Raw genomic sequence first — 22081 nt, 5'->3', positions numbered from 1 at the left:
GTCGATATACGCGCAAACAATAATACCCTGACCCAATTAGAACATGATCCGCTAGCAGAATGGATTCTCTCTATGGATTCGCGTGGAGCAGCACCTCGGCCCTCTACTGTACGAGAAAGGCCAATATTCTTCTTGCTGCTCGTGGATCTATCTCTTCTCCCCTCGTCCGTTTGACGCAGCCCATATCTTCTAATTGTTCGGAACTTCCCGTTGTTCGATCAAACTTCGATCAAATATACGTTGCTCCAAATTATCTCCCGATTATTCTCCGTTTTCATTTTCAGTACATAATGTCTGCAACTGAGGTTTCCATCCATTTCGTCAATAACTCTGGAGAGAGACGAAAATATCTTCTCATCAGTCAACCACCTCACCTTTCTGGGACTAGTGAACGTGGTTGGTTGGCCTTATCATGTGTTGAGGACTGTGAAACCAATGATATAATTTTTCTCTTGTACTGGTGGAAACGGTGATTGACTAGTTTCTTAATACTACTTTGTCTTTTACTTCTATTGCGTTCAAGTTTGACCCAAATAGTGTGATTATGGGGAACAGAGAGAGGGTAATGTATAAGCCGTGATGTTTTATTCTAAATATGGGTACATGAATGAGGTAGAGATGTTGACGAATATTGCACTATATTGGTTGATGGTATGTGTGACTTGGGATGTTCTGGTGGACGTGGATCAGTTAGCTTGGCTTTTTGCAGATCCTCGGTGTAGAGCACGTGTCGGTGAACATGGTGTTTGTGACTGATCGAGAAGGAATTCTAAATAATGCCGTTCGATAAAATTCATTAACGGATGGGTTCCCTTGGCCATCCAACTTCATCTTGCATGTACCCCCAATACCCGTCGAAAGTCCGCAGACACACGTATCACCTTCCACGAAAGTCACCACTATGACCTCCAAAATCATTTTTTTCATGGCCTGGGGGCAGTGAACAACACTCATTTCAGTGTGACGGAGACACGTATCGTTTAGACGGAGCAGAACAAGCTGGTTTCGAATGGCGCTACTCGGCCTGCACTGGGGCATGGACAGATCGTCGATTTTCACCGTCTTTTTGCCAGTTCACTAGACCAGTCGATCTATGCTGTAACAGTGATATTGGGTGCTATCATGCCTCTTGTTTTCGTAGATCATGGGTCAGACTGGAGGATATCTTAATCTAATAATTTTTGGTAATGTATGTTGTAAAATTTGGGTGACCAGTGGTGAGTAAATACCCTGGGGAACTGAGGGATCACATCGCACAGGCTTGGCCTGGGCAATAGATTGGGACCGGCCGTTACATCAGGAGCATGTTAAAGGATGCAATCCTCATTAAACGGCTGTCTCCACCATATTTCGGTTGTCTGTGGCGAACAGCAGCCTCATAGGTAACCGATGGTGTAGGCCTCAACTAATAGGCACTAACAATAAGTTTGTCCTTCAAGCTGGCATAGAGTATAATCATGACGCCCAGTTCTCTCGTCATAGGATGATATGATACATTATACTGGAGGAAGAATTCTCGTTGATCTACGGAAGAGCTTACAGTAATACCATTGCTCGTCCTTCTGCTTAGTTACTCGATTGTTGCCTCGTTACGTCAATGGGATACCATACTCCTTTCTCCATTTTGGACTCGCACAGGACGAGCTGAATCTCCGCAGAAGTGGTTGCTACAGTTTCAGCAGCGTGAAAACACCAAGACCCGCCAGACTAGCAAGGATCCAAGATCATCTCTGTGACCTGGACTGTTTCCGATCCAACTCCCCAAACATCAATCATTCCACCAAAGCTTGCATGGGCGGGCTGATCAACAGAAGTCGAATTCTTGAATTGCGACAGCAGCAGACATCGTTTCCCCTGAACAGTCCCCTTTGTGTCGACAGTCCAAAATGGCAACAACCATGCACCGCTCACAAGCGGATCATCTGTCAAACTGACCGACCGGGAAGATACTATCCGCAACCCATCCGAGTCCTGGCGATAGTGGCGGAAATATGTAACATGATCTTCTGAAACGCGAAAGAGGCGCATCTTCTGGCGGTCAGGCGCTTTGAGGAGGAGCTTCTCTGAGGTGAAATCCGCATCTGAGAAATGGAGAGTTGGCTGCGTCGCGCCAGTCGAGTCCGGATCGACATGGTCCTCGACAAGGAAAAGATGAACGGGTAGCAAGGCACCGTCAACAATATCTGTCCACTGGAAAGGTCGTTTCGAATCCTGTCCCTTCTCTGGGAATGGCAGAAAAAGCATCATCCATTGATACTTGTCTACCAGGGCGGATAGAAATCTTCTCTTGATCTTTTCCATGGACAGATTTGCGGTGACTTCGATATTCTCCAGCTCCATTGCGCCAATCAATGCCCAGCAGGAGTCTTCAATCCAACCATATTCCCGGCTGTTCTTGCCAGCCAGGATGGTAAGGGGGCTGAATTCAAAGAAACCCACCAAGCCAGATTCAACCAGTCTTTTGATGGACCGGCGCAACCAAATCACCGATTCGGGTGATTTGGGCAGTCTATGCCCAAATTGACCAGCACCGGGTCTCGTAGGATCCGGATCATGCCCTTCGCTTTGGATGAAATAGGCCGAAGCAAGATTGTGACATAGGACGGAGATGGGAAGCGAAAGGTCACGAACGACGGCGTCCTGGCCATTGCAAAACCGGTTGTCCTGGATGACATGTCCCTCTCCATCAAGGAGACGAGTGTCGCCCAACAAAACCCCTTCCTGTAAGGTCCAGCCCGAGACCAACCAACGTTCGTCTTTTTGGGCAATCTTAACCCAGTTTTCAACCCTGCGTGTATATTTTTCCACTATATATGGGTCCACAAAGTGAGGTCGCGAAATTTCCAAGAGAAGTATCTCTTTGAGCGCTGGATCGCCTTTCCATGAAGTTGAATGAAGCCAGACAATGCTTTTTCTTGCCTTTCTATAGATGTGCCTGGAAAATGTCAGATTTTTTCTTTTCAACAAGGACATTCTGTCTCCCTCCACGTCAAGGGGGTCATGGCAATAAGGGCACAGCCGGGTGATCAAATTGCGAGCTCCCTCTCTTTTCGCCTTTTACTCACAGTTGTTTCCCAATCTCCTCCCCTTTGGCCTGGTACAGGAGAGGGTCATCGCCTTCTCGAACCTGAGGGACACACATCCAGTCCCACCAAATATAACGAGTCCCGATCTTCTGCATCATTTCCCGTGCCTTCGACAAAGGCCATTTCGACGTAGTGGGTACCTTCCAAACGACACCCTCGGGGAGGTCTGTCTCTGGTTTGTCCCATTGAGCAATGTACCCCCATGTGTATGAAACCACGCCATATCCTTCACTGTCAAGGATCTCCTTCGAAATCTCAGTATAAGGCTGGATCCTCCATTGGTGTAGATCGAGAAGCCATCTCGGGGCTCCTTTGTCATTAGGTGGTATCTGGATATTTGCCATGCCGCAGATGATGATTCCAGGGGTGGGTAGAAAGAGGGTACTTGAGAACCAGTTTCGATAAGGACCATGCTGAATTTCTCTTCTTATCAATCATCGTGGCAAATGTGGGTTTGAGTTACCCTACCCCCCAGCATTGCACCTTGAGATGTCTCGACCTCATCGAGCTGAGAATGTGCTCAATAGTGGAGCAGTGTGGAACCGCGACAACAAATCGTCGTCAAAGTAGATGGTTTTCAGGAGACTTGCAGCTCACAGACCTCGTCTGTGCATTTGTGCTAAGTACTAGATCGTCTGATTACGTGGCTGAGCTGAGATTCAATACCAACAAATTGCTTCTTCACCTAATCAGGTATCTAGACTGTACTATACATCGGTACAATTTGAGGAGTTCCGAGACAGCCTGTAGCGACTACGGGCCAGTTTCGAGACGCACTGTATTGGTCCAGAGAACCTGTATCAGGGAAGAAGCTGCTTCGATCAGAATTGAACGGTCGTACCGTGAGCGACGCGAGAAAACAAAATTGGCGGGACGAGCCGACCGCGACAAGCACGAAGATTCACCTCCACGATTGGCGAGGCCGAAACGCACTACAAGACCACCAAATAACATCCCCGAGCCATGTTCCCAGAACGGCCCCGATGAGATCCTTTTCTCTGCCCCTGGATATTGCCAATCAAGACTGACTTCATCGAAATTAAAGGCAGTCATGAATTTCGTGAGGGATTTGATAAATGCCGTCTGGTTTGCTTCAGAGGCTGCGAGGTCTGAGGATGTATGTTCGGTAGGGCCTTGGGAACTGTACGTCGAACCGCTAAGGGCAATATACACTTCCAGATCAGGATCACTTCTCTTAAGATCGGTGAGACTCGTGAAGAGATTAATGTCAGCCAGCAGGCTGGGCCTAATCTCGAAGGTGTCGGGATCAATCACAGCGTAAGCCACATTGATGTGTGTATAAACGCCTGGGGGAAATTCGCTCTGGCCAGGAAACGTTGCATCGGCGCCGGATAGACCAGCTTTTCATAATACCCAACATCACGCTGCAGGCTGGGTGAAGACTTGTTGCAGTGGCTCACCCAAATATGCCAAGGGTATATTGAGTATACTGCGAGACATGTATATTTGATTGCGTTTATAGGACCAAGGAGACAAGGTTTATGGAATTAGATACTAATTATGTTGACTCTTCTTCCTTGTATGCTTCACCTCCGGGCTGTTAATCTGAGCGATTGGAATTCTCCAATAGGTGTATTCACTCCCAGGAGAGGCACATCAAGCAAACGGATTTTTCTTTTCGCCGGAAACCTTGTCTTTAATAGTAAAGGTCGCAACCTCACCAAGCCTTTCAAGGGCGTCCTTAGCCATGCGCTTAATGTCAAGATTCAGATCATTAGGGATGGAGAATCTACCATTTGTTAGATTCCAGCCTAAATAAAGGATAAAAGACGGGTCATACTCCATGTTGCGCTCACGCAATGCGGAAGTGTCATGAGGGTTTGGGTACTCGGTCTGAAAGCCCTCGAGTTGCGCGCTGGCCAATCCTTCAAACCTAACAGCGGCTTTGTTTAGAAATAGATTTGTAGGGATGGATGGGTAATATATACCGCATTAGATAGTGTTCGGCCGATTGAACTTGCTCGCTTGACCTTGGATCGTCTTGATTGACGGATTTGGCTTCGACGTGCAGGACCTTTTGGGGTTAGTAATGGATATGGAATAAAGGAAGGTAAACTCACATAGACAGACATGATGGCGGTGGATGATGTGGAATGAGATGGTTGATCAAGATGGATTGTTGTTGTTGTTGTAGTTGGAATGAGTATGATGGGATGGCAACTTTATACCTTTGGGTGAAGAAATGAGAGGTAGTTATTATCATCCAATTACAGCACAGTGCGTGGATGCATCTTCGAAGGATAGATCAGCTGAGAGTTAGCCGAGAATTAGCTGAAGACGAGCTGAAATGGCGCCGATCACACACGCACACACCACTAGTGATTGTCGAGGCCCCTCATTATTATTATTATTATCATTATTATTTATTCCTCGGACTTTTCACGACCGACTGGAGTACTAGGCCCACAATTCCTTGATCGCGGCCTCTTAAATTGATTCGAATGTTCAAGAAAGAGGGCGGACCAGCGGTTTGAACCGCCATCTAGCTGAATGATCTGTGCAGATAGATAGCCACAACGGAGCCCAGACAATTTCGGAAGGCTACTGCTAACTACTTACGACGCCTCACAGGCGGCGGCGTTATCCCAGCGTGCGAGCAATGTGCGCGTTCCGACGAGCACAGCAAGTGGTTTCTGAAAGGCCCATACAATGTAGCCCAATAGTCTTCAGCTAGCTAAGTAAGTGATCCTCGGAGCATTCGAGATCTTGACCCAACATGACCCACGAGTCATAACGGAGTATAACTTCATTGGCGGTGGAGCGACTTTCCACCTCGTGATTTGGAACCGCAAGCGTAAAATGTGGGGCCAGGACTGTGCCTGTGGAACTGCGATCTTCCTCTACGGAGTAGACATGACTCGAGAGAATACCAGGTAAGTGGGTGTTTCGCAGCCTACTTTGGTCAGCTCACCGCTGACAGAGACACATATGCTACGGTAAGTCCTGACAGTCCCGCAAAAGCCTACGTTGGTAAAAAAATATCACGAGCCGTAGAAGCGAACAAGTACTATCATGTGTCATGCGTGGAGCAAATCTTCCCCGCTCTGAGCCCAGCTTGCAAATATCATAGTTTCACAACGCCATTGAAGATTGGCTCCGCTATAAGGGTCGTGACATTCGAAGTGGATATGTATGACCGATTCCAAAGTGAGTGAACATGCCAAGTGGAACCGGAAAGCCAGCAGCACAGTGGAGACCAACCATCGACACCGATCGAATATTGTTGTCGAGGCCCTCGTGCGGCTAAGTTATTTTCCAATAATCCACCTGATCTGAAGTAGCATTTTTGAGAATCTTCTCCTCGGTCAAAGTCTTCCTCCAGAAACCGTGCTTGTGCTACTGTAGCACATATCGTACTCCACCGTCAGATCTTGCCTGACTTGATATTGTCCTGACCTTGAACATGTCCAACCAGTAATAGGTTCCCAGGAACCCGGAAGCCAACTTTCCCATCGATCCTGATGACCTTGGCCCCGGTGTTGAGCAGATTGGTGGTAAGAAAGAACCCTAACCCCATTTCTCCAAACGTGAGTGTAGGAATATTTTTGCGTAATTCTTCCTTTGTCTGGCCTACCACTGCCCGGTCATGGCCTCATCCGCGAAGAACGACTTGGTCAGAAGATTCTGTGCTTTATCTGCGAGGTCGGCTGACAGTTCTTCTTCACTGAATTGCCAGCATTGTACCAGTTGCTCCGTGTCGGCCTCGAGAGTAATGTCGCAGTCGGTGGAGTTGATTCTCAGAGGAATGTCGTGGCTTATCATCCACTCAGATCGAAGGATTTGCCTGGCAGTAGGACGATTCTGCGGTCTGGATGAGAACATTGGCCGTAGTATGGGAAGATACCTCCTTCTCTTTTGCTTCAGGCGATGGCATTTGACTACAACGTCTGGGTTGTTGCACACTGTCCTCAAACTGGTCTTCCCAAGCTCAGAAAGAGTGACGGTTTATTGGCTTCCCATCCTGATAAGCTTATATCGGCGGGCTTCCCACCCATACCACCATCCATGTAGCAAGACTCTTAGTGTGTCGACATGCTCACAGGTCATGTCGTCCTCAGTGGCGAGAAATCCTCAACAATGGTACGAGAACCTCCCTTCTATCATGAATGTCATGACAGGCTGACTTTATTCTACCAGATGGGTAGCAATGCAGTCCGAATCGATCTACAGTTGCAGTCATGTACCACTTAGCTCTATAGAGACAGACTACCACCGATTGGCACTACATTGTTTTACTTCCGCGAACACTGAACATAGAGCCACCCATTATAGAACAAAGATATAATGATTATCCTTCAGAGACATTTTCCCAATCCCTCTTCTTGCCACGTGGTGCGGTGTAGCAGTGAACATCTTTCAGATGATACTCTAACTCGGGCAGACTGCCCAGTTCCAGAGCACAAGCGGGATGGCGGCAATGAAATTTACCGTCCAGTGCTTTGGGAGAGAGATGCGATCCCACGTGCGAAAACCACGCTGGTCGATCCAAGAACTGCGCCATCCTTTTCGGTGGTTTCAAAAAATTATCGCCGAGGCAGAAAGGGCAGTACGCAGCTTTTGCTGGAGCATTTCGAAAAATTATTAGATCGCACCGAAGCAGGTCCTCCGGCTTATCCAGATGACGCTGACAGTGATGAGACCATTCCTGGACACCTTGAATCCATAGGTCGCACTCGAAGCAATATTCCGCATGACAGCTTTCGCTCATTTGGGATAGCCGGTGCTTATAGCATTTATAAAGATGCGTCCACTGGCGATGCGGCCGAAGCCTAGTTCTATAAGCACTTGCTGTAACATAGTGGATGGTCACTTACCTTTTTATCGGCATTCCGCAGACGCATTTTCCGTCGACGGGCCTCATCCCACACCTGTATGCTACAGAATTTTCGCATGTGCAAAGGACTTCGAGAGCCTTAAGGGCCTCACGACCAGTATCACTCCGCAGCGTCCCACTTAGGGGAAGAATTTGGGCAAGCCTGTCCCGCTCCGGCATTACTCTTCTGACATAGTGAAAAAATGTCTGCTCGCGGATGGTACCCGGTTAGATTATGGACCGTCTCAGTTAAGCTTTTTGTATCTGACAAAGCTCTTCCAGGTATAGACTTTGTTTTTAATTATAGATACAGTGTTATTGTAGCTGAATCTGTTATCTCTGCTCAGGGCTCTGTAAACTTACTAGTTGTTTGCTGAGTTGCTGCATAGAGTTATTAAGAGAAACTATATTGCTCTACTCTTGGAACTTGAATTTGGCTTTAGCTAGCAAGGATTACTACAGTTGTGGATAGCAGTACATTTCTATACTTTGTTTATTTTGAATATGCTTATATTATATTGAAACTCTGAGATATATTGCTAGTCCATTAACTTTACTTAGTAAGTATATATATAATCTGCTAAACATATCTTGACAGGTATGGCCTATATACTTCATATATACAGCCACAGAATAGTTCTTATCTATACTAGCATTGTCAGTAGATATCAGTACTTACTAGATAGTATTTATTCTACCTGCTTCTATTAAAGCCTAGCAGTGATAAGTATAACCAGTAATATTATAAGTATATCTGCTTCTGTGGTCTAGTTCTGTAAACTTCTTTCTAAAAGTATCTATTTCCTGAGATCTTCCAGTGGAGAGCTTAATATTCTATTTATTATAAGGGCAAAAGACTAGAATATCCAAGATCTCTAGCTTAAATTTAATAGTTATAATTATCTTTTCTTCAGGCCTGCACTCTATAAATTCTACTGTATTAAGAATATTCTAAACTGACTTATAGTCACAAAAGGCTTTATTAGCAGAAGCTATAGAAATAAAAAATATAAGAAAGTTAAGAAAAAAAGAGAGCTTCTCTTAATAAATCTTATAAAATATATAGATCAGAAGTTTCTATCTTTTCTTCTTTCAGTATTCCTTTATATAAACTTAAAAGTATATTAGAATAAGTATTCTTACACTGTCTATTAATTTAATTATAAGGATAAAGTACTGTATAATCATTAGTATAATATATTTAACTAGTATTCTATAACTTATCTTATAGTATACTGCTATTATATATACTCTAATATTCTTATTCTTTTCTTTATATTTCTATTTCCTAGACAAGTCTCGCTAAGTAGTTAACTTATATACTTTATCTGACCGCGCTGATATAAAACAGTAGAGAAGAATTACTACACTTAGCTATACTCTTATTTAATCAGAATATATTTTTCTATACTCTTTAAAATCTTGATACTATAGTTATATTATAAGAATAGTAAGATTATTTAGTGAGAGGCTATCTTTTTCTATCTTCTTCTTATAAAGATCTACTTTTTCTTTTAGACCTTGCTTTATCTACTATAATACCAGTTACCTGTATTCAATAACTATAGATATTAAGGATATACTGACCTCTCAGACAGTCATAGAGATATTTTCTGGTATATTGAAACCTTGCCGTAGAAGTAGCCCAGTCTCAAAATCTCTACAAAACCTGTTAACAGTTTCTACAGTCAATATTTCCTTGCTCCTAAGTTATCTCTTCATATTTTTAGCCACAAATTCCAGAAATCCTTTGTAGGATCAAATATCAGGTGGAGATACAGCTATTAAATGCAGAGTAAGGAATCTGTGATCTATTAATTTCCAGTCCCTGGCTCTGGCAGAGTACCTATAACTGACTTGTTAAATCTGTGAAGAGCCTAATCATACTTCTCTTCAGTGTATGGAAGAACCGCTCGAGTTAACTCGGAGTTGCCATAATTATCCAGATTAATTGTCTGGTTAAACGTTGACATGCCTCATCCTGCCATATCATCCACATCGCAGTATGCAGTTATGGCTCAAGAGCGGTATTATTTCAAAGATAGTAAGACCGGCTATCTGGAGAACAAAATCTCTACGCTTACGGGGGAAGGGGTTGGTGCTACTCCTTGGTCGCATTTGCGCAAATGTGACTTCCTACTAGCTCGGGTGTATAGTATTCGGGTGGGTGAACAGGGGCCTGAATTGCCCTGAAGGAAGACTGAATAGGGCGGCAAGCCGCCCACGCAGCGCCTGGTGAGCACCACCATACTTATGCTGTTGTATGTTTTTTGATAGATCTTTTTAGTTGGCTTTTGCCGTCTGCTTACACGATACCTCAACTTGCTGCGAAAGATGGATCGCCTGCCAACGGAAGTCATCCAGGTCATCCTCCATGGAATTCCCAACATACGGGACAGACTGAATCTAGTCCAGATATCTCGGCGGTGGCGTGCCTCATGTTTGGCGATAGCTTTCTGCTCGACCCACCTCCAATGGTCACAGGTTCGGTGCCTGGTTGAGGCGGCATTGGCCAATCCAGTGATCAGATACTCCATCCGCGAGATATCCGTGGAAAAGGTCGCAAAGAAAGTTGCACCGGAAAGACTAAGCTCAGCAGTTCAGGATCTGATAGACCTTATCAGCGACTCTCCCGTGGAATGGGACGCATGGCGAAAACAACTATCAAAGAACCAGGATGAAGCGTGGATTGCTCTTTTACTGGCTGTTCTCCCTAATCTTGCCGCTCTTTCAGCCCACTATAATCACCCTGAAGGCTGGATCACCCGGATTGTTTCGAAAGCCGCGTGGAAGCAATCACCTTTCCATCCCAACAGTCTCTCAGCCTTGCAGCGCTTAGAGACACTCGATCTGACCTGGTCCGGTCTATCCACCGTTTTGAGCCACTACGAATACCTTCCCTTTTTCCACTTGCCTTCCCTTCGCACCTTGCGACTCGGACCTGTCCAGGAGCTCCACTCAGCCTACAGCCCTGCAGACCATCCAGCCTTCCTACCAGTCCCAGCCATGTCGCCGGTCGAAAGCCTAGTCCTAGACTTCTTTTGCAGCGGAAGACATGGGATGGCCGATTTCATTGCCTCTTGCGCCAACCTAAAGCGCTTTGTCTACCAACATACGAACGACATTATCTGGGTTTCGCGCCAAGACGAGGAAGACTCCGTAGGTATAGACGCTAGCTTTCGGCCTTGGTGCTTCCACGAGGCGCTTCAAACCCAGAAGCAGAGCCTAGAGGTTCTCCACCTGAATGACCTCGGGGATGGTTCCATGCCTCGACCAAACCCTCCTTACAGGGGAGATGTCGACCCCATCTCCCATGACCGATGGTTCGGGTCGCTGGTGGATTTCCCCAGGCTGAGGGATCTACGGATGCGCGCCAGCAACCTTCTCAATTTTCATCCCCAAGAGACAGAGGAAGTGGTCTTGCTAAGAGATATTCTGCCCAGAAGCTTGACATTCTTACATATAGCAGACTGTAACGAAGTCTACTGTGCCAGACTGGTCGCCAACCTCGAGGATCTTCTTGCTCAACACGACGAACGGCTTCCCAATCTACAGTCCTTACTCATCTCGCCTGAGCGGGAGACACCACACGGAACCAGCATTCGCGTCAAGGACTCTTTCAGAAAGCAATGGACGACCCTTCAGATGATGTGTGACAGGGTTGGAGTTCAGTTCTCTCTTGGGGGAGGGGAAAAGATGGAAACAAAGCTGAACCATTGGTCTCCGGGAAAGGTTGTAGACGAGACATTGTTTGGTTAATCTGTTAATTGCATTCTCCACTCTTAAAGCAAAAGGGACAGTGGTAATGTCATCAATAATCTAAACAACCTACAATTCTTCCCCGTCGTCTCGAACACCCGTCCACCATGCCCGGATTTCCTGACATAACGTCCAGCTCTCCAAAGCACCGGCCCCAGCAAGAATCCCAATGAGCACTGTTTTGCCCATCTGAGTTCTGAAGCTAAAATCATACTGCCAGTACCCTGGGTTCTCGCTGTTCTGTTGATTATTTGTAGAGGCATTATCCTTGCCGTGTAGAACGTTACACGTTGAAAAGGATGCTATGGCATGAGGTGCAAGAGCGGGGCGGTGGCTATGAATGAAGCCATTCAAAAGCTTGGCGCGTAAAGTAGAGGCCATGTTCTCAAGTCTATCAGTCTGTGGATTAGATGCGGTCGGTCAATATACGGAAGGGAATACGGGCGAGGTCCTGACTTGTTAGTGCCTTAGGTATTGTTGTGTATGGCAAGAGTTTTGTGACTGAACTGAAGAGTCCACCAGCTAGCTGGTTTGTGTGTAACGCCTTTGTCCTTAATTATTCGGTAATTCTTTCAAAACTGGTATAGCCTCTCGAGGCTGACGTTATAATTAGCCGCGTAAGCCTTTAGCTCAAGTAGCACGGGTTGAGAAGCTCGGCAATCTAGTATCTCCTGGAAGGAAGATATGATCGACGGTAGCCTTTTCCAGACCAGTGATCCAGATCCTTACGGCAATATATATATGTAGAATAAGTGGGTACGCAAACCAAGAAGCAACTAGGCCAAGATAGAGGGGCAGTGATCATGAACTGACTCATAGTCAGGTTCGTGATATCACGTGGAAAAATGGGAAGGTATCACGTGCCGTAGCTGGCAGAGACAAGGCTGCAACAGGCCATAGAACAGCCCCTCCATGTAACGATAATAGCAACTCCAGTTCTTGGGCCCAATGCCTTGCCATTCCCATCGTACGAATAATTCCCCCTCCCCCCAGATCAAATGCGACGAATTCTGCGGGGTGAATCTCAACAACAGCAAAGAGCATTTGAATTGACCAGTGACCCTAAAGAGTACATCCATCAGACCCAACCATGACCGAACGAACTCAAAGAGGAACTGGAATTCTTTGCCCTCCCAGATTTTCCTTCGAGCACGATCAACGGCAAAGTCCGTTGTTCTCACGTCTGCCGTCCGAAATCCGCGAGGAGGTATTTGCATTTGTCCTCTCCAGCTATGAAGACACGACTCGAGCATATGAGAAAGAAACCTATTGGACTCGACCGGGTCATTGTGGCCCGCAGCATGTCTCCACAGACCTCCTGAGGACATGCAAACGAGTCTACACCGAAGCATGGTTTATGCCGTTCATCTACGCAGAGCATACTGAGTACCTCACCGCGTCGGACAGAAGGCCGCGAACGGCCACGTGGAGCGACTGTCTCAGAATCATGGATGCTGATTATGAAAAGCTCCAACCACGATTCGTTCGCGTCTTCGCGCAAATGTGGGCACTCGAGCCGGGTGACCGATTTCAAGAGACTCTGGATATGCCGCATTTCTATCCCAAGAAGATCACGCTCACGATTCGATACACGGACTTCTGGTTTTGGGAGGACGATGAACCTCTCCGGATAGATTCAACGTGGGTGAATAAAGTTCGATTCCCCGAGAGTGTCTCGCGGTTTTGTATCGAGTTTGAGTCAATCGAGCGACGGAAGAACGAGGTCGACTATATCGCCCGCGTAGCCGCAGAGAAGTGGCACTTCCGTCGTAAAGACGGGCTCCTGCTCACTCCACGTGAATCCGAGAATTCGGTTTTCAAATGGACTGGTAGCTCGTGCTTGGGGGGTGAGCGCTGGATCCGTGATGAGGTTCGACCAGGGGAATTGGATTATCATATTAGGACCGTGACATGGAAGCTGTCGAGAGAGCGTGAAACGCGGCCCGGGTGTCCGAATCTCCAAGTTCCCGATACCATGGAACGGGAAGCGCCCCCATACCTTGCTGGTCCTCCAAGTCTGTATGCTGATGACCTTCGCACGGCTCAGATACCGAACAGTGTGCCCGCTGGTGAAGCAGTAGAAGCATTGGAGAAATACCGCGAAGTTCACAATGTAGACTACGACTCCTACGGAGATAGCGACGGTTATTAGGTTTGTTTGCGGGCGTTGAGCATCGCCCCCCTCTCGTATAAGAAGTGCAGGCGGTAAATTGTCCTCTATATAGGATTACTGCAATCCGATATTACTGCCCGCGATACACTTGCTTTCATTTGCGATATTCTCATTCAGCATTTATGAGATCAGCTTCTGTCCTTAATTCCGAAACAGCGGTAGGATTTACACTCAGGCCAACCCCTCAGCCTTCTCAATCTCTTCTCTAGTCAAACACCATTTTCTCTGTAGTTCCTTGTCAAGGGCCAAAGGATACACATCCTTCGGCCACCACTCCCCCCAACTCGTCAAAAAGATCTGCTCCGAATCAGACGGGAAATCATTCACAGCAAATGCCCGAAGAAGGTTTCGGGCCCCTGTTGAACAGCGTTATGGCTATATTCTCCCAACCAATAATAGAATGTGGGTAAACAAATCTTACCCTCGGGTATAGTTTTTGCATCGGGCATATCCATCGACAAACCCATATCAGTGGCCAATTTGGTGCTAGGGATAAGGCCTGGTGAGACGGCAATGACCGTGCAGGACGGAAGTTCGCGGCGCCAGTAAAATGCGCCGAGAAGTTGTACAAACTTTGAGGCACTGTACACAGTTCTGAGCCCCGCTTTGGAGTTGGCCCTAAGGTCTACGTCGAGTGTTGCTAATACAGACGGAGTCAATAAATATGTATGATATGATATGGATGGCAATGCAGTGTGTAGGGGAAGTAAGTTTACCTGGATCCTGGCCTCTCACATTGCGGATGGAGCCTGAGGAAACAACAACAACTCGCGATTGCGAGATAGAAAGGGTCTCACGCAGCAAATGGATCAAATAATGCTGGGCTAGACGGTCTCATTGTTAACCACTTCGGTCCAATGGCCTTCGGGTTCAACTCATCTCCCACATACCCAGATGATTGACTACATACCCCGAGCACCATGATGATCCATTGGGCCCCGGGCCATCTGCACTATCTAGCGTGCCAGCACAAAGGAACAGATAGTCGAGCTTTTGAGAGCCCAATTGAGAAAGGACATTTTGTGCGAATGACTGCACACTCGGAAGGGATAAGAGATCCAGCGGCAAAACGGTAACTGTGTGCTTGTTCGTGTCAAGCTTGAGGCTATCATACTCGCCCTGGGTTTTAGCTGCGTCCCGTGCCCCCAGAATGAAATTGTATGGCTCAGATTGCTGTAGCAGCTGTTTGATTGCTTCAAAGCCCTGGTTGTTGTTAGGCCTATGATTGGTGAGGGGCAGACAGATGCAAGGTTACCAAGCCTGACGAAGTACCTGTGGCGACAACAGTTTTTGCCATGGTTGCAAGGAGAGTCCAGTAGATAGGATCTATTGTGTGTTTTGATATCCGAATACGTCTTTACTTTTTCTCTTTAAAATATTGCCCCACGCTGACAAATGAATATCATGTGACGTCATCCATTCGTTTATTTGCGTTGCTTGCACAATAAAATAGGTTGCATTCAAGGGACCACATTTCTCCGCATCACAGTGGGGTCGAGGTGTTCTGATCGCATACAATTGGTGCTCATGGGAGAGATCACCCGGTGTATATCGCACTCCCCCTGCGGAGTCGCTCGCCTGGACGGAATTGGGTGGGTGACCTCTAGCAAATCCGGACTGATCTACTTTTTGCTCTTCTTTTTACATATAGTATAGGATAGGTTCATACAATCATATAGCCTCTATTGGGAGTAGAGGAAGTATCGTAGCTTCTAATGATATAAAACAACAGAAGACCAATAAAATCATACCAAGTCAATCGAGTAACGGAGTTATCTAGAACAAAATACCTTGAACAAGCTCTCCATGTCCGCTCTGCTTCAGTCAGCCCCGAACCACTAAACAGGGAGACCGTATATTGCGGGCGTCTATTACAATGCCAGATCGAGCATGCGGTATCCGAGCAATATTCAAACTCCGCCAGGGCCTGTCCCGCTGAGAGGTCGAACTCTGATATTGGTATATTGGCCTTTCGCTGCACTTACCTTAAACTCTTCAGTCAGTTCTTCTAGGGATTCATGTATTGGGGCACCTCAAGTGTCCGGGCATTTTGGTGGTCTGGTTTTGTATATTTTAGTCGATACTGTGGAATATATCGTATTGAAATCGTATCTAGCGATCAAAAGGCGATTGAGAAAACGATCAGATTGATGATCCTAGAAACTATCAAGAAAAAGACTAATAAAAACAATACCAACCCAATCACCAGATGATATTCCCTCCTTGCCTTTGCTCCCGGAACACAGGTTACAAACTCTTCAAAAAACCCTTAATTACCTGAGCCGTCCCCTCCGGATCCTCAAACACATGCCAGTGTCCCACATCCTTCAGGAGTTCCACGCGCGAGTTAGGAATCCGGCTCCGGTAGCTCTGCGCTAACTTGACAGGCGAGATCGCATCTTCATGCCCGGTAACGATCAGAGTCGGCATGCGCAGGTCCTCCACAGGGATCGTGGTATCCCTCGATTTCACCAGGGCGATGCACCCCTTGGCATATCCTTCCGGATGAGTAGACAGTAGCGATTGACGCACGGCGGAAAAGGCCAGGGGCCGCGATGACTTGGTCACGCTGGAGGTGGCGCTCGTGGCAACAGTGTTGGCCACCCCGGAGGCTTCCATGCCCTTTTCACGGACGATGGCCGCACGTTTGGTGAACACATCGACAGCAGGCTCAGGGAGGGGCGAGGGCCCTGGTCCGAGAAGAATCAGCGTTGAAACGCGAGAGGGGTGTGATTTGGCAAAGGACATAGCGATGAGTCCGCCGAGAGACCAGCCGACGAGGGTAGCAGACGTGATAGATTTTGCTGTGAAAAGTAGGTCGAGGTCTCTTGCGAAGGTCTGCACAGTAGCTGTTGACGAGGCGCGGGCGGGTGTTGCGCCGTGTCCTTCTAGGTCGTAGAGAATGATACGGTAGTCGCTCTCGAGTCCGGCGGACTGGATAAGAGGCCCGTAGTACTCCAGGTTGGCACCAAGGCCGTGGATGAAAACGATTGTTTCGGCGTTTGGGCTCTGCGATCCCAATTCCCGGACGTTTATGTAGTGGTCCGGTCCGACCTTCGTCAGGCCAACACCGCCCCAAGTCCGATCGAGATTGTAAACTGGGATACTGGATGGCTTCTGGAGGACGCGATCGATCGTAGGGTTCTTGCTACTAGGCTCCGCAATGCGGTTGGAGAGCTTCCCGAGACCAGATACGCTCACCTCGACTAAATTGATGTATTAACTTCGGAGATCAAAGGAATTCTGTCGAACAGAGATATGAGACTAAACTTACCCAAGTCACCTGGCTTGAGGAACTTTGGTGGGTGATGGCCAACCCCAACGCCGTGTGGAGTGCCTGTAGCGATCACGTCGCCTGGCTGGAGGGTGATGCCGCTGGACACGGTCTCAATCAGCTTGGGGATAGAGAAGATAAGGTCTGCTGTGGTGCCATCTTGACGTTTCTCGCCATTAACATGAGTCTGCACTCGAATATCTCCTGGCAACGCTGCCGCTGGGACAGCAACCGGGCCCTGATAAGGTTAGCAACGACTGACTAATTACGCGTAAACATGCATAAGAATCAACCTACCATAGGGCAAAAGGTGTCCGGTGACTTGCCAATAAAGAATTGACGGTGATCCCGCTGCCTCTCACGGGCAGATAAATCTGAATCGTACGCGTTAGTTCATGTCTTCTCACATCATCCCATCAACTTACCATTGATGATCGTATAGCCCCAGACATAGTCCATCGCATCCTTCTCAGAGATGGAGAAACCCGCCTTGCCAATGATGACACCTAACTCACCTTCATAATCCATCGTTTCGGTGAACCCAGGGTGGGGATAGATATCCGAGCCACTGGCAGTAATACTGGTGCTGCGCTTGGTGAACACAGTTGGCACTTCGGGTACTGCATACCATTAGTATTCTTCATTTGGATAGGTTTTCAAATCATGACCCAGCTTACACTCCGATGCTTTGATATCAGCAGCATAGCCACTCTCACGGTATTCCTTGATGTGTTTGCGGTAGTTCTCGCCAATACAGAGAACATCTCGATCAGCAAGCGGTGGCAACAGTTTTACTGAACTCAACGGGAATGGAGGTTCCGCAGCGCGAACAACCCCATCATCACCCAGTTCAATGACTTGGCCCAGGCTAGCAAGCGGCGAGCCGGACGCCATGGTCAACGGCTGGATGGTAGAGTCACCAAGGTCAAGGTGTCCGATGCGAGATCTCCCCAAGTCGTCCTCAAAGGTTACAAAATTGAAGTAGCTCTTCTTCTCTTGTAATGACGGTGGCACGGCATTCACATCGAGGAACTCCGAAGGTTGCGCCTTATGAATACGGCCGTTAATCATAATCACATCCAACTTTGAGTGATCCTGGAGCACCGCAATATCTTTCAGGGGATTACCATTAACCAGAATACAGTCGGCATAGTATCCAGGAAGAATCTTGCCCAGCTCCTCTTCCTGCATGAAGAGCTTCGCTACTCCAGCCGTAGCAGCGACAATCGATTCCATCGGGGTAAACTCGAAAAGCTTCACAAAGTGCTCGAGATCTCGAGCATAGGTTCCATGGGGACACCAGGCAAAGCCATAGTCACCTCCCGGGAGAACGGTAATACCCCTCTTGTGCATTTCCTTGATGGCCTTAGTAGCTATCTCCAGCTCCTTCCGGTACCCGACCTGCTCGGCCTTCTCCATCGAATACCCAAAGGGTTCCGCCTCATACACCGTGGCATAGATCCAATTGATAGCAGGGGCAACGACAACTCGATCCTTGACCTTTTCCAATAACTGCATACCCTCTTCATCCGTATATGAAGCATGATAAATAACATCAACGCCATGCCGGGCGCTTTGAATGACCGAGTCCCGAGCCCGAGCGTGAGAGCAGACTCTGATACCATTGCGATGAGCCTCATCCACGCAAGCGGCCGTTTCCTCATCGCTAAAGAAACATTCCTCTGCCGATTTACTCTCAATGATCGCTTCACCCGACATGCTCAGTTTAATTTGATCAACGCCGACCTTAACATGATGCCGGATCACTTCCCGCATTTCCAATGGACCATCAGCGAACGCGGTAATCTCAGCCGCGAGCTCGCCGTCACGCTTTGCGATCTCTTTTCCATTCGCCAGAAGCCTCGGCCCCGGCAACGTACCACGGTTAATGGCATCTCTGACAACGCAGTCTAAGCGGTCTTTGGCCGATGCAGCGCCATAGCACATGGTATACCCCGAGTCGAGATAGGTAAGCGCCGAGCGCGCCGTGATCAGGGTATGTTCCTCGACGCCGATGTCACCCAGTAAATCGAGGGCGATGTTATTCCAGGTCCAGTGGGCATGGGCGTCTCCGAGGCCGGACATCAACGTGCGACCGCGACCTTGGATAACGCGGACCTTCGGGTCTTTGCAAAGCGCTTCGATATCGGGCACCGTTCCCACCGAGACGATGCGCTCCCCGTGAATGAAGACATCGCCGCGGTACGGGTCATTCCCCGTCGAGTCTAAGATATTCACATCTAAAAGCAATATCTTCGAATCCGGTGCAGTACCGGCCATGCGATACGACTTGGGTTTCAGTTTGGGATCGAACCGGAGGCCTTCGTGGGGATATGGACGTCGGCGAGTAGGGAGTGTTGAGGAGGGTGTTGTACGATCATGGTAGCCGTTGGTCAAGACTCCTGGAGCCATTACGTATGATATTTCTCAAGTAGAGTGCGAGGTGATATGTGATTCAGGACATGGGGTTGTGAAGCGCGCTTGGGAAACTAGGGCGTACAGGTCTTGGTTTAAATGCATGCTACTGAAGGAACCCTGCCACCATACCTGAGGTATGCCCCTGTCCTCTTTCGGCATCTTGTACCGCAGTATCCGTTTCTTATCATCCTGTGACATCACAAGTAGGAGAATGAAGGTCAGGGCGTGGTTAAACCGCAGGTGCAGATATTGCGGGTGTTGCGGTAACTCCCGGCCTGCCGCACGAACCGGAATTAAACCATGGAAAGAAATCCATGAAATAGGCTAGAGGGGTGTGGATATCGGCCCGGCGTACATACAGAGCATTTTGTTCGTCAATCACTTCCTTCTCCGCACTTTGAGGACAAACTAACCCCGCCGGTGCTGATCAAGCGGGGCTTCAATGCATACGGGCTCTTTCCTGTACGCGGTTCTGACCAGTAGGCATAGAGATCGAAGACTCGGGTCGATCAGGACTACTTAGCAGTTCCCAAGGTGAGGGGCTTTTTCTAGCACAATAGACAGTACTGTCTGTGACCTAAACATAATGAGGATATTGTGTGTTGGTCACTACCAATGTTAAGCCAGAGGAATGGCTCGAAATTCAGTTGGCGTTACAAACGCTGGGTTGGAGGTTTAAGGTATTCGTAGAGATCAAGAAGTAACAATACAACTACATTAATAGGACAGACATACTCTGAACAGGGTCGATAAAGTAGTGAAATATGAGGCGAAGGAGAGAGAAAAAAAAAAGAAGAAAAAAAGAACTTCCGATGCGGGGAATCGAACCCCGAGCTGCTGTGTGAGAGACAGCGATGTTAGCCATTACACCACATCGGATACTGATTATTTATCCGTTTTTGTTTTCAATTTATGAGCTAAATATCCGTAATCGCACATCATCGTTTGAATAGACCCTATGCTACAGCGCATTTGCAGTGAACACCCCTTGTCAGCAGGCCTGAAATATGAATCAGCCCCATGAATCTTACTTAGTACACCTTCAAGTGATGTTTTATCGTTAAACGACGTAGAACTCTGTCAGTGGAGCGATAGGAATGCTAGAGCGGATTTGTGAATACATATTTCTACACTGAAGTTCCCCAGTATATACTTGCGTCCTGCCGCATATATAGCTAACGATAATATCGAGTTGCAGTTAACTACAAACTACAATAAAGTATTCTTGCCATATTAACCTAAGCTATAATAGGATATACTTTACTGTTGAGACATGCACAGTCAATACAGAAAGAAAGAGCGGAATGAGACCAGCTCAAAATCAGTTCGTCTCGTGGGGGAAAAGTTCCCAAGTTGCTCCTGCAACATAAACACCAACCCTCAGCTTGGATTTTGGACGATGCTTGCTGGGATGATCTCAACCAAACCATACCCGGAGATAGTATGCTCGTCCCGGGTGCCCGTCACCTCAACATATCCTTCGTATGTTCCAACCTTCTCTTCCATGCTGTAGATCTCTTGATCCTCGCGAACGCTGGAAACCTTCAACGAAGTCCCGTCCGCCAGGGACACAACCCATTCAAGAGAATAAGTAGCGTCGGAGACGGGAGAAGTCCACTGGTGGCTGGAGGGCGTGAACTGGGTGACCGCAACAACTTGATGAACTCCAGGTTCCTCCCTAACGGTCGCGAATTGAAAACGTCGCCCATCAAACGTGTCCCAGATCCAAATCGACAGTTTCAGCTCATCCACATGCAACTCAAACCAAGTCCAGCCCGACATGACTGGCCCGTCCGTCAGATCACTCGGCCATATCAGTTGTCGATCATACCAGGTCATTGAGCGAGCATTATCAATCTCTAAGATTTTTCTCTGCTTGACAAAATACCCATTAGTTATTCCAGCGGGCATCGACCATTCAAATGTGACTTCGTTTCCGAATGGGAATGTTCCAATGCCTCCATTCAAGATAATGGGCGCAGACAGTTCAAAGGTAATATTAAACTCGACTTGGTCGGAGATGCACCACGTACGCATAGGGCCTAGTAGATTTGCTGGATCATCAATTGCAAATCCGAAATATTTGGAATGGCCATTAAGAGGCCCTTCCTGGACATGTCCAGATCCACTAAATGAGTTGCTTTTCCAACTAACCTGTCGGTAGTATGTTGTGTCGTTGATATCTAGAATAGAGGCACGGAATATAACCGTGGAAGTAGTTGGACTTTGTGTCGAGGCGTGGGAAACAATCAAATAGTCATGGTCGTCTGACGCATGGAGGTAAGATGAGGACCACCATGAGTTGCCTGCCTTGGGATCGACCCCTTGTGAGGCTCCGAGCTCTTGTCTCAATTGAATGGGTTCAGTCTGAGAACGCGGGACAGTTAGCTGGAATAAATATCCTATGACAGCCACTGCTTACTAGGCGCTCATACTGTAGGCCACCAGTTTCAGGGCGGAAGCTGAAGGTGCCTCCAATGAGGGTGACAAAAATAGTCAGTACCGCTACTAGGGAAGGCATGCCGTGGAAGAAGAGG

The 22081-nt window shown here is 47.6% G+C and overlaps 11 protein-coding genes and 1 non-coding gene across 12 annotated transcripts; 3 read left to right on the top strand and 9 right to left on the bottom strand.

Annotated features, from left to right (window-relative positions):
• Nucleotides 1–581: 581 nt before the first annotated feature.
• BDW43DRAFT_142762 (uncharacterized protein) lies at nucleotides 582–1127 on the bottom strand. Its single transcript, XM_032038341.1, has one exon. The coding sequence runs from the start codon at nucleotides 1036–1038 to the stop codon at nucleotides 691–693; it is 348 nt and encodes a 115-aa protein (XP_031898069.1). The 5' UTR covers nucleotides 1039–1127; the 3' UTR covers nucleotides 582–690.
• A 403-nt stretch (nucleotides 1128–1530) lies between these two features.
• On the bottom strand, nucleotides 1531–3087 carry BDW43DRAFT_283094 (uncharacterized protein). Its single transcript, XM_032042722.1, has one exon. The coding sequence runs from the start codon at nucleotides 2971–2973 to the stop codon at nucleotides 1708–1710; it is 1266 nt and encodes a 421-aa protein (XP_031898068.1). The 5' UTR covers nucleotides 2974–3087; the 3' UTR covers nucleotides 1531–1707.
• Nucleotides 3088–3839: 752 nt separating this feature from the next.
• BDW43DRAFT_313307 (glycoside hydrolase family 18 protein) lies at nucleotides 3840–5179 on the bottom strand (the record flags this gene model as incomplete). The annotated part of the gene is made up of 5 exons (XM_032047570.1): nucleotides 3840–4447; nucleotides 4769–4836; nucleotides 4888–4980; nucleotides 5036–5121; nucleotides 5168–5179. 5 exons carry the CDS (start codon nucleotides 5177–5179, stop codon nucleotides 3840–3842), a joined length of 867 nt encoding a protein of 288 aa, XP_031898067.1.
• A 1256-nt stretch (nucleotides 5180–6435) lies between these two features.
• Nucleotides 6436–7320, top strand: BDW43DRAFT_142717 (uncharacterized protein). Its single transcript, XM_032038339.1, has 2 exons — nucleotides 6436–7187; nucleotides 7245–7320. Coding segments are annotated over exons 1-2 (495 nt in total). The 5' UTR covers nucleotides 6436–6693; the 3' UTR covers nucleotides 7246–7320.
• Nucleotides 7321–7928, bottom strand: BDW43DRAFT_142718 (uncharacterized protein). The gene has a single exon (XM_032038340.1). The coding sequence runs from the start codon at nucleotides 7813–7815 to the stop codon at nucleotides 7396–7398; it is 420 nt and encodes a 139-aa protein (XP_031898065.1). The 5' UTR covers nucleotides 7816–7928; the 3' UTR covers nucleotides 7321–7395.
• Nucleotides 7929–10254: 2326 nt separating this feature from the next.
• On the top strand, nucleotides 10255–11714 carry BDW43DRAFT_320894 (uncharacterized protein; the record flags this gene model as incomplete). Its single annotated transcript, XM_032049198.1, has 1 exon — nucleotides 10255–11714. The coding sequence occupies one exon, from the start codon at nucleotides 10255–10257 to the stop codon at nucleotides 11677–11679; it is 1425 nt and encodes a 474-aa protein (XP_031898064.1). The 3' UTR covers nucleotides 11680–11714.
• BDW43DRAFT_283083 (uncharacterized protein) lies at nucleotides 11430–12398 on the bottom strand. The gene has a single exon (XM_032042721.1). It carries the CDS (start codon nucleotides 12058–12060, stop codon nucleotides 11749–11751), a length of 312 nt encoding a protein of 103 aa, XP_031898063.1. The 5' UTR covers nucleotides 12061–12398; the 3' UTR covers nucleotides 11430–11748.
• A 157-nt stretch (nucleotides 12399–12555) lies between these two features.
• Nucleotides 12556–14302, top strand: BDW43DRAFT_142698 (uncharacterized protein). Its single transcript, XM_032038338.1, has 2 exons — nucleotides 12556–13666; nucleotides 13727–14302. Exons 1-2 carry the CDS (start codon nucleotides 12770–12772, stop codon nucleotides 13829–13831), a joined length of 1002 nt encoding a protein of 333 aa, XP_031898062.1. The 5' UTR covers nucleotides 12556–12769; the 3' UTR covers nucleotides 13832–14302.
• On the bottom strand, nucleotides 13726–15185 carry BDW43DRAFT_283080 (uncharacterized protein). Its single transcript, XM_032042720.1, has 5 exons — nucleotides 15108–15185; nucleotides 14743–15055; nucleotides 14569–14676; nucleotides 14274–14492; nucleotides 13726–14208 (listed from the first exon to the last, which is right to left on the bottom strand). The coding sequence occupies exons 1-5, from the start codon at nucleotides 15147–15149 to the stop codon at nucleotides 14024–14026; spliced, it is 867 nt and encodes a 288-aa protein (XP_031898061.1). The 5' UTR covers nucleotides 15150–15185; the 3' UTR covers nucleotides 13726–14023.
• Nucleotides 15186–16082: 897 nt separating this feature from the next.
• Nucleotides 16083–19867, bottom strand: BDW43DRAFT_142675 (uncharacterized protein). The gene is made up of 5 exons (XM_032038337.1): nucleotides 17804–19867; nucleotides 17552–17746; nucleotides 17424–17500; nucleotides 17127–17364; nucleotides 16083–17058 (listed from the first exon to the last, which is right to left on the bottom strand). The coding sequence occupies exons 1-5, from the start codon at nucleotides 19536–19538 to the stop codon at nucleotides 16100–16102; spliced, it is 3204 nt and encodes a 1067-aa protein (XP_031898060.1). The 5' UTR covers nucleotides 19539–19867; the 3' UTR covers nucleotides 16083–16099.
• Nucleotides 19868–20351: 484 nt separating this feature from the next.
• BDW43DRAFT_t169 lies at nucleotides 20352–20423 on the bottom strand. Its single transcript has one exon. It is a non-coding gene; the product is annotated as a tRNA-Glu (tRNA).
• Nucleotides 20424–20924: 501 nt separating this feature from the next.
• On the bottom strand, nucleotides 20925–22065 carry BDW43DRAFT_313301 (uncharacterized protein; the record flags this gene model as incomplete). Its single annotated transcript, XM_032047569.1, has 2 exons — nucleotides 20925–21911; nucleotides 21967–22065. The coding sequence occupies 2 exons, from the start codon at nucleotides 22063–22065 to the stop codon at nucleotides 20925–20927; spliced, it is 1086 nt and encodes a 361-aa protein (XP_031898059.1).
• Between the last annotated feature and the right edge of the window lie 16 nt (nucleotides 22066–22081).

Source organism: Aspergillus alliaceus (assembly GCF_009176365.1).
Source record: "Aspergillus alliaceus strain CBS 536.65 unplaced genomic scaffold BDW43scaffold_36, whole genome shotgun sequence".
Taxonomy (NCBI): Eukaryota; Fungi; Ascomycota; class Eurotiomycetes; order Eurotiales; family Aspergillaceae; genus Aspergillus; species Aspergillus alliaceus.
This window is presented reverse-complemented; position numbering and strand designations above follow the sequence as displayed.

Excerpts from the sequence above, each read along its gene's own strand:
- BDW43DRAFT_142762 (XM_032038341.1), bottom strand. The coding sequence starts at position 1,038 with ATGCCCCAGTGCAGGCCGAGTAGCGCCATTCGAAACCAGCTTGTTCTG.
- BDW43DRAFT_283094 (XM_032042722.1), bottom strand. The coding sequence starts at position 2,973 with ATGTCCTTGTTGAAAAGAAAAAATCTGACATTTTCCAGGCACATCTAT.
- BDW43DRAFT_142717 (XM_032038339.1), top strand. The coding sequence starts at position 6,694 with ATGGCCTCATCCGCGAAGAACGACTTGGTCAGAAGATTCTGTGCTTTA.
- BDW43DRAFT_142718 (XM_032038340.1), bottom strand. The coding sequence starts at position 7,815 with ATGAGCGAAAGCTGTCATGCGGAATATTGCTTCGAGTGCGACCTATGG.
- BDW43DRAFT_283083 (XM_032042721.1), bottom strand. The coding sequence starts at position 12,060 with ATGGCCTCTACTTTACGCGCCAAGCTTTTGAATGGCTTCATTCATAGC.
- BDW43DRAFT_142698 (XM_032038338.1), top strand. The coding sequence starts at position 12,770 with ATGACCGAACGAACTCAAAGAGGAACTGGAATTCTTTGCCCTCCCAGA. Across the intron at positions 13,667-13,726 it reads CCGATACCATGGAACGGGAA|ATACCGAACAGTGTGCCCGC; the intron begins GCGCCCCCATAC and ends CGCACGGCTCAG.
- BDW43DRAFT_283080 (XM_032042720.1), bottom strand. The coding sequence starts at position 15,149 with ATGGCAAAAACTGTTGTCGCCACAGGTACTTCGTCAGGCTTG. Across the intron at positions 14,677-14,742 it reads GTATGTAGTCAATCATCTGG|CCCAGCATTATTTGATCCAT; the intron begins GTATGTGGGAGA and ends GAGACCGTCTAG. Across the intron at positions 14,209-14,273 it reads TGCAAAAACTATACCCGAGG|GGGCCCGAAACCTTCTTCGG; the intron begins GTAAGATTTGTT and ends GCTGTTCAACAG.
- BDW43DRAFT_142675 (XM_032038337.1), bottom strand. The coding sequence starts at position 19,538 with ATGGCTCCAGGAGTCTTGACCAACGGCTACCATGATCGTACAACACCC. Across the intron at positions 17,747-17,803 it reads TGATATCAAAGCATCGGAGT|TACCCGAAGTGCCAACTGTG; the intron begins GTAAGCTGGGTC and ends AATGGTATGCAG. Across the intron at positions 17,059-17,126 it reads CCTCAAGCCAGGTGACTTGG|TCGAGGTGAGCGTATCTGGT; the intron begins GTAAGTTTAGTC and ends ACATCAATTTAG.